General features: G+C 44.8%; 1 protein-coding gene across 10 annotated transcripts in view; it reads right to left on the bottom strand.

Annotated features, from left to right (window-relative positions):
* The window catches only part of LOC147015115 (uncharacterized), an 82,316-nt gene that overhangs the window by 10,374 nt on the left and 61,942 nt on the right, over positions 1-10,000 (bottom strand). For all 10 annotated transcript variants that reach the window (XM_085849552.1, XM_085849549.1, XM_085849550.1 and 7 more), the window contains 2 exons: positions 2,877-3,023; positions 1,933-2,311 (listed from right to left, as the gene is read on the bottom strand). In XM_085849552.1, the coding sequence (XP_085705678.1) occupies positions 1,933-2,311; positions 2,877-3,023 (526 nt within the window). The remainder of the gene's footprint in view (positions 1-1,932; positions 2,312-2,876; positions 3,024-10,000) is intronic.

Below are 10,000 nucleotides of genomic sequence, written 5' to 3'. Positions count from 1 at the left end.
GCCTCCACCTGTGTCTAATTTCCTTGTGTTTTCTTGCATAAATGACAGACTTAGTAAATTCCTTCAAAAATCTTCTTCTCCAGAACCACCAGTCAGAATGCTACCAAATTTGGGTTACAACATTAGGCCAGGGCCCAGATAAGCTACAGTTGCAGTGGTCTTATTTTATTTTGTTTGCTCCAGGGCCAACAAGAGAAATACTACATTTTTGCATCTTTTGGAAAAGTTTTCATTTTTCTTTTTTTTCATTATATTCATTTTTTCAACCATTTTGAAATTGCCAATCTTTCATCTAAATGCTGAAAATGATGTTAAAAGGATGATTTGAATTCCAGATTTCGCCCCAGCAATGACAGGTTGAAAGAGCCCAGCGAGCAGAACTGAGTCACTGTAAACACACACAAATCTTCGATTTTTGCAAGTAAGAAAGAAACAAACGGACCCAAATGCTATACCCTCTCTTCTGGCGACGATAATCAAGATATGGGCTAGCAGGGGGAAGCTAAAGGATAAGGGGAAAGAATAAAATAAAATGAGAGTGGAAGGATGAAAAAGGAAAAATAACTAGATATCTGCAATGACAAAGCGATCGCCAAGGGTAGTCCTCCCCTGGCTTATTCTTGGTGGTTACCCACAACTTACACTTGGCTCGTGATCCAATGATGGCATATTTATTTCAGACCGCTACATAACCTTGACCTTCAACATTTCAAGATAGAGTTTAAATTAAGAAGATGTGTCCCCATCGACAATCTATCCATAAAACTCGACATCATGAAAATTGGAGAAAAACTATTGAAGTTATTTCTGATCAAAAAGGTGTTTTTTGTTAATTAGGTCACAATCTGAAAAATGTAGGTCAAGGACACTAATCAAATATCAGGTTCACAACTTCAGTGCAAGTACACTGATTATGATGCAAGAACATCTTGGAAGACCAAGCGGTCTTTGAGATTCTGCATTAGCAAAAAAAAAAAAACTTTTTTTTTTTTTCAGACTACCATTTGACCTTGACCTTTAACTCAGAGGTGTATGATGTAAATTAATCATAAATGCAGCTTGCTCTAAGCTATCCAGAGGGCAATTTCAGACAAACCTTAATCAAGTTATGATGAAAAAAAATGTCAAAATTGTCATAACCGGAAAAATTAGGTCAAGGTCAAAAATGATTTATGTCATCCCCCTATACTTTTTATTCACATTCTTGATGCAATATTTCATTCCGAAAGTCCGAGCCAACCCCAAGATACAGCTCGGACATTGGCAGAAAAAAGGAAGAAAAAAAAAATAACCCACCTCAATGATGGTTTAGGACTGCAAGGGGTGAAGAAACTGAGATACTATTAAAAATTGGGGGCACTGACTGTAGAAACAAACCATACAACAGGTACAGCCTCCTCTATCAATGATTAAATTATGGCTGAAAGCACTTCACCGATTACATCATTATCACCCTATATACCCCATGAGGAGTTGATTACAATCTGCCAAGTTTAAATTTTTTAAGTTGAGCAGTCTGGAGGGGGGGGGGGGAGTCCAAATTTTTCATTTAATCCAATATGGCTGACATACCATGTGACCAATAACATCACAGTATGTTATCAATAAAATATTCTCCATGGGGAGTCCCTCCTATATTTAAAGTTTCGCATCGATCGGAAAAGTGGTTCAGAGAAAACCATTTTTAAAGCGAAAATATATACATGCAGACACACAGACGGACAATAGATAGAAAAACACTGCAATAGTCTTGCATCTCCTTCGGGTGAGACCAATACCTTTAGACATGAACGTCACCATTGTCTTAACAATAATTAATATGAGAATGGTTTCCAAGCAAGTCATTCCAAGAACAAAAGCTTTCTTTCACACTTTCACGATTGAAACAAATCAATATTCCATAAGGAAGCGCCTGTAGTTACCAGGACTTACCATTCTCCAGGTCCATTTTCTCTTCACGACCAGAGACCTCTTCTTCAACCTTGATTTGCAGGACTCCAGCAGATCCTCCCAGCTCCTCAGCATCCTTTCTAAACCCTGGCATATTTAGCTGTTCCGAGCTTTGCGGTGCACTGCATGACTCCATAAAACGACAAAGTTCAGCATACATGCTCGGGGTGAACGTTTGTGCAGCCAGAGAACAAAGTTCAACCCGAGCTGTAGTGGGCTGAGCACGAGCACAGAGTACTCCGAGGATCTCGATCCCCAGCCCTGTAATCATGGCTTGGACAGCATCGGCTGTCACGCTCTGGTTCTTCAACCAGGCTGGTATGGGACCGATGCTGCCCTGAGCTCTTTTTGAGTCTGTGTCCTGTCAGGAACAAACAACTTTGTGAAAATAAGATTTAATCACGAGTCATTAAATTAACATTACAATTCAATGTCACAAGTATGAAAGATGTTGCTCTTTTTATACAAAGTTGAGGCTCAATAGCAGGATGAGAGGCTTTCAACTGACACAAAAGGACAGAAGTGAGCATACAGTACATGCGATTGACATACAACCATCATTTCTCCATTTGATTTGCGAATAAAAGTCAATGTTGCAAGTCGGACACCTTCCCGTTTTGGTCTCACGGAACAGGACCACACTTCCTTGATCGCCACGAGTATAATTTACTTTGTCTACTTCACAATCCTCAGAGTTTAAATTTTTAGTCAACAAAGCAAAAGTTCAGCAGTTATCCGTTTATGATAATCAGTTGTAATGTTTGACGGAATTTAAAACTAAAGTATCGGCCAATATTATTGCTTAAATGAAAGCAAATATTTATCTCAGCTCTGCCATGAGACTCAAAGCATGAAAACAAAACATTTTAATTAAAAACAATGATTACAATTTAAAGAAAAAAACAAAATAATATCCAAGGAATGACCTCGATGTCCACGTTGGAGCTGGGTGAAAGTATACCCATTGTGGAGGGGTCACGATCAGGAACATATTCATCATCTACGTCTTCTGGTCCCTCGAGTGCAGAGTCCGTTTCACTTCCAGCCTTTTCTGTACGCAGTTCTGGCAGGACCTTCAGTCATTTTGTTTTTTGTGAAGGGAGAAAGAAAATAAAATCTGTACAGTTCTAATGTACCGTCGGAAAAGGCACGTCTTTGAAGGCAAATAAATTGCAAACAATTCACGGGATGGTTCACAAATACAGTAGTTCAATGCACCAATATGGAAACAAGAAAGATGTCGTGCATAGCACGATACTTGGAAATTCAAATAAACAGCAGTTGCCATGGAAACAGCAATTTGGTAACTTGACCTATCAAGTGTTTAACATGATGGAATGTTGTGTATCACAAATTTGGTTGATACATTTTCTAATCGCTGCCCAATAGGTGTTTTACATGTTTTGGATGGCTTTGACCTCAACCTTTGAGTAATTTTAACCAGTATTTACAAACGTATCTGACATGTACATACAAATAAGCTGTGTAAGTTTCAATGTGATATCTTGAAAAATTCCTGAGGTTTGGCAATAATAAAATCACAAAAATATCCCATTTTATTATAATAGGGTGAAATTGTTGCCATGGACACCGTTTGCTCTCTGCCACATGGGGCTTTTTCTATTCCACAAAACAAGATGAGCAGAACCTGAAAAATAAAGAAATAAAAAATTAATTGATTAATTATACTTTGCCACCTCAGTAAGTAAACAACCTCGGTACCCTCTTAACTTGGTAAGGAGGTGGTTTACCAATGGGGGACCTTTTGATTACGACTGGTGAACCTCAAGTGTTATTGCTGAAGGCCCTCAGACAAAAGGTCTAACGGGGTTTATGGGGTATTTAGGGACTAAGGGTTCTAATAGGGTCTACAGGGTCTTGGGGTTATAAAGGGGTCTTCAGAGTCTGAATTTTATAAAGGGTGTTAGGGGTCTTTGAAGGGTCTTATGGTTATTAAGGGTATACAGGATCTTAGGGTTATAAAGAGTGTAAAGGTTTAAAGGGTATAAAGGGTCGAAAACGTCTTCGGGGTCTAAAAGATACGTTCCAATTATCCGTACTTAATAGACGTAGTCAGGGTACAATAATAAGTAATCAATAGACATACTCATGGTCCAACTGGCGTTTAAACAGTACGTAATTAATAGACATACCCACAGGGGCCAACCAAGACTTCACCTCAATGAGGGTTCACCATCCACCTATGTTTGTCTGTTTTATTTGCAGTACTAGCAGAGTACCTACCCCATTGGGTGGGTCAAGTTTGCACATTACGTGCTGAAAATAGTAGTTTGTCGTTTGAAAGAAGACTAAATGTTTGTGTGGTGTGTGTGCTGAATAGGTTTTAGATGGTGGAAAGGTCTAAAGGGCATGTTCCAAGAGTAGTTTGTGTCGAAAGGGTTAAATCTCTCAAGCATGTAAAAATGGTCTAAAACGGTCCAAGTGGTCTAAAGCTAAAAATGGTCAAGGGTCCAAGCTGTCTAATCTGTCTGAAGGGTATAAGGGGTCTAAATGGTGTTAAGGTCTAAAGGGGTCTAAAGGTTCTCAGGTTATAAAAAGTCTAAAGCAGTGTTTCTCAACCTTTTTTTGTCCCACGCCCCACTTTGTTTTTCAAAAAAAATCGTACGTAACTTACAAGTAACGTGTGTCGACGTGTGTCAACGATCGCGTAACGTGCCTACAACTTATGGCCAGCGTATGCAGAACGTGTGCGTCATACGCTGGCATACGTCATACAATTTTCAACATGCTGAAAATTTGTCGACGTACTCGGCGTATTACGACGTATGCCAGCGTGCTTCAGCGTGCTCTTAACGTATACAAAACTTACTCAAAACGTATTCGACATGTGCCAGCGTATTCGGCAAATTTTTCATACGTCAGCATACGCTGGCTAAAACGTCAAGGTGTGACAGCGGCTTGACACTTCGATGTCTAGTGCGGTTATGATTTGAATCGTCGAGCCGCAGCCTATTAATAGGCTACGCCACGTGATCGTCGGCGATACGCTGCCGCGCTATGCATAAGTTAGACTATCGTTGGGCATAGGTTGTGAACGCCGACAACACGCTCAGCATTCATTGAGATAAGTTATCTATATGTTATCGAAACGTTCTGTGTACGTTACTAAGACGTTATGCATATGTCCAACTCGTTATGAATACGTCCAAAACTGGAAAAAAACATCAATACTTCAGCATACGCCAGCGTTTTACATACATTTTTATACCTTGCCATACGCTGGCTAAAACGTCAAGGTGTGACAGGGCCTTTACAAACTGGTCTTGTCAGAGACCGAGCAGAGTCTACCAGTCTGTAACCACTTTGGTTTTATATGCCAATCGAACGGATCGTTCCTCGACGCGACACAAATTAATCCATATCGGCAACTTCAGAAGAATTAACCAGATTTAATGGGGAACATCAGGGACCACAACACAAGCAATAAGCACGACAATGTTTACACTAACTATCTTTAACCCGTTCTTAACTAGGGGACTACAGAGTACAGGTTTCGAGGGGGTCCTGACCGAGATATGCCTTAGCCAACGTGCAGACAAAACAGACAGACAGACAGCATGCATGCAGACAGAGTACTTGGTGATGTCCCATGGATGAGAGGACAGTGTCATAGCACGAATGTCGCTCGCAACAGGCAAATGTCCACGGATTTGAAGTCCCGTTCGAACGTGCCGCGTGGCGAAATGGAGCTCGTACTCTTGCTCCATTCGCACCGCACGCAGTCTCCGCGTGAGCTCTGACCCCGCGTAAGGTCGACGATGGGCCTCAGCTGATCTCTCTCACGGTCCTGCATACAAATCCCGGGCTGGCCTGTTCTCCAGAAAAGGCCCAAATCGATGGTTGACGGGCTCCAGGCAAGCGGATCAGCAAACGTGACGAGATGTTGGTGTGAACAAGTATGGAGGCTCCTCAGCCAGACACAGGCCGAATCTGTCGATCACCTCCCCGCACGAGTCGATCGTCGACTCCACGTGCCGGCAGCCTCTCAAAGCCGAATGCCGTTTTTGTACCGGCAGATTCCACACAGTCCCTCCTACGTTCGCCCGCTTCCAAAACACGAGCAGCCTCTCAACCGACTGCAGTTTCCCCAACTGTCAATACTGAGCCTCAACCTGAGGTCTTCGCTTTCCTTCATTGACCACGAGCCCCTTTGTACGAAGCATTTGTTTCTCACGCTTCCTTTCGTTTCGACACACGCCTCTCTCAGCGACTGCCCGACCAAAAGCTCCGGCCCTTTGCGTCACTTCCTGTCCAGGCCACACCCCTCGGCCGACTGGGAGGGGCCTGTCATCCGTGATAGGAGGAAGAAGAGAGATCCCTCGTTTCACCACCACAGCCCGGACACCAAAAACAGTCTTTTATACCTCCCGACACATACGACGTCCATTTCACCAAACAACCTATCGAAACATTAATTTAATGGGGGATCTGAGCTAATCCTATATTTAGTAGTCCCATAAGGGCCATTTCCGTAACAATATATATATATATATATTGTTACGGAAATGGCCCTTAATGGGATTACCAAGTGTAGGATTAGCTCAGTTCCCCCATTGAATTCATGTATAGATAGGTTGTTTGGTATAAGGGCCGATATGTGTGTGTCGAGAGGTGTAACAGACTGTTTTTGTGTTCATACGGTGGTGAAACGAGAGATGATTCTTCTTCCTCTCCTGTACGAACGAGAGAGGAGTGGCTCAGAGCGAGAGGTGTGGCCTAGACAGGAAGTGACGCGAGGGGGGCGGAGCCTTTGGTCAGTTAGTCGCCAAGAGAAGCGAGAAAAGAAAGGAGGAACAAAAGACCAGTGTGTGGAAAGACTCGCTCTCGAGGCGCGACGTGTGTGAAAAGCGAAAGAAACCAACGAGGCCTCAGGTTGAGGCTTCGTTCTGAGCTTGGGAAACTGCAGTCGGCTTTGAGAGGCTGCCTGGACGTGGATTCGACGATCGACTCGTGCGGGGAGGTGATCGACCGATTCGGCCTGCGTCTGGCCGCGGAGCCTCCGTACTTGTTCACACACCAACGGCTCATCACGGTTGCCGATCCGCTGGCCGGAGACCGTCAACCTCGATTGGGCCTTGTCTGGAGAACAGGCCAGGCCGGGATTTGTGTGCTGAACCCTGGAGAGAGATCAGCGGTCTTGCATCGTCGACGTTGCACGGAGCCGGAACGTGCTGAGAACCTGCGCACGTGGTGACTTGCGCAGGAAAGGCACTGCGCCGCCATTTATTGCCGCGTGTCACGTTCGAGCGGGAGTTTGAACCTGTGGACACCCGCTTGTTTGTTACGAGCGACATTCGTGCTTTTTGGACGCTTTCCTCTCGTTCATGAGCCATCACCAAGTACTCTGTCTGCATGCATGCTGTTTGTCTGTCTGTTTTGTCTGCACGTGTTGTATAAGGCATATTTCGTAGTGATCCCCTCGAAACCTTGAGACCGTGGTTCCCAAGTTAAGAACGGGTTGATTGTTAATAAAACCAATGTCGTGTTTATTGCTTGTGTTGTGATCCCTGATGTCCCCAATAAATCTGGTTAATTCTTATGCAGTTGCCGCTATGGATTAATTTGTGTCGTGTCGAGGAACGATCCATTCGATTGGCATATAAAACCAAAGTGGTTACAGACTGGTAGACTCCGCTCAGTTTCTGACAAAGCCAGTATGTAACTAGGGGTTTTATCTCCCCAACTGGTAAGGTACAGGATTACGTTGGTATCGCGATTGAGGACGCGTGACCCGAGGCCTGTGCCGAGCCGGCCGGCGTTATAGATTCCCGGAGACGGTGGTGGTGAGGCTGGCGCCAGGGACCGGGTCAGATTCCCGCCACCCCGGATCCGCAACAATATATATATATATATATATATATATATATATATATATATATATATATATATATATATATATATATATATATATACATACATATATATACATATATATACATATGTACCTGGTGTTGGCATAGTGGTTGGGTTAGTGGCTTGGGATCCAAAAGGTCCTGAGTTCAAGACCTCTTGGCCGCTTGAATTAATACACACCAGGAGGTTGACTCAGCCTGTCATCCTTCCGAGGTCAGCGAAGCGAGTACCAGTGTATTGGGCCCGGTGTATGCCCCGGTTAGAATAGGTGTACCATATCCCTGTGTCGTAAGAGGCGACCAGGGTTGCGTCAGGAAGGGCATCTGGCGTAAAACCTGTGCCAAATCATTATGCGGATCATAACAGATGATCTGCTGCGGCGACCCCTTACGGGAGCAGCCAAATGAAGAGTATGAGATATATATATATATATATATATATATATATATATATATATATATATATATATATATTGTTGCGAATTCGCGCCCGCTTGTGTGCGATCGGCCGCTCGACTCGAATGGTGGCCGCCTCGCCCACCGGAATGGACAATTCAGTCATGACCCTCTCGGAACAATGCCGGGAGCTAGTCATGGGTGGGGGTTTAACCTCACCACGACCGTGCCAATTGCCCACCCGCGCAGGATAGGGTTGCTCGCCAAATTCAATCAACCTAAGTACCTGCGCGAATGGTCGACCGGGCGATCGTATCACGCCACAGGCCGACTCCGGACACGAACCGATTAAGCGGTCCGTTCCGTGCTACAGTGATAACCGAGCGGTGTTATCGTCGACCTTGACGGGTCCAATTAATTACTGGGATGTTGCACCCACTACGAACCCCTTACGTGAAGCAGGATGGAGAGTCAAACAAAGGAAAGGACGCAGCGAAACGGGGGAACAAGTTCACACAAGCACGTTTAATTCACACAGACCAGCACGGAAGGCATGTGTTTACAGTCACAATAATCAAAATGCACATATAAAGCAAAAGCAGGGTTAAAACCGAATACGCGTACACACTGCAACACTTAAACAGTTCTACTTGTCGGACAGGCGCCACCCACAGTCATTTACACAAACCCAAAGAAAAGAAAGGACTTCCCTTGGTGCGGCCGTCGAGTCCGCCTCCCACGACCTCCACTCCGAGCTCCGTCTCCTCTGCCGTCCTCCACTGCCGACTCGACGACGACACAGCTCGACTTCAACGAGCTCCTCGGGCTCCGCGAGCTCCACGAGCTCCACACCGACGCGGAGGCACTCGACCACGACGACACAGATCGGCGATGACCCAACGACTTCAGATGAGTTTCACGAGTCAGGGAGAGAGCGAGAGGAAGAGGGAGGGCGCAGGAAGAGGGAGAGAGCGCAGGAAGAGGGAGAGAACGCGCCCCGCCTGTGTCCGACTTTTATAGCGCGGGGCTCCGCACTTCACTCCGCCCCGTTTTCGGCTCCACCCTCCTTCGAGAGGGTCCTCGAAAAGGGGCGTTCCCTCACCCCGACCGCCTCACGCTGTCCATCCACCAGTCGGCGGCGAGCCGCCCTTCCCCCCTTCCCTCACACCAAGTGTGGGGAAGAATGGCGGGAAAAGCCCACCAACATCCTTGGCAGTTTTTGTTCGTTTGAAATCAAAGATAGGGAAAGAAAAACGACAAACTGGAGGATCGCAGCCCGAATTGATCACATAAATTCCCTCTATACAATGGGTTTGGGCAAACTACACATGTACCTATGGAGATATCTCACCTGAGGGCCCTTTATGGTGTAATGCGAATTTCCACAGCCGTAACAATATATATATATATCTATATATATATATATATATATATATATATATATATATATATATATATATATATATATATATATATATATATATATATATATATATATATATATATATATCTATATATATATATATATATGTATATTGTTGCGAATTCGTGCCCGCCGGCGTGCGAACGGCCACGTAACTCGAATTGCGGCACGTCGCCCACCGGACGGACAATTCAGTCGTGACCCTCTTGGAACAACGCAGGGAGCTAGTCACGGGTGGGCGTTTAACCTCACCACGATCGTGCCAATTGCCCACCCGCGCAGGATAGGGTTGCTCGCCAAATTCGATCTACCCAAGTACCTGCGTGAATGGTCGACCGGGCGATCGTACCACGCCACG

The sequence above is a fragment of the Eptatretus burgeri genome, chromosome 12, assembly GCF_056783735.1.
Source record: "Eptatretus burgeri isolate ZD-2024b chromosome 12, Ebu_testis_v1, whole genome shotgun sequence".
In the NCBI taxonomy this organism is placed as follows: Eukaryota; Metazoa; Chordata; class Myxini; order Myxiniformes; family Myxinidae; genus Eptatretus; species Eptatretus burgeri.
Note: the sequence above shows the minus strand (reverse complement) of the source record. Positions and strands in the feature narration are given on the sequence as shown.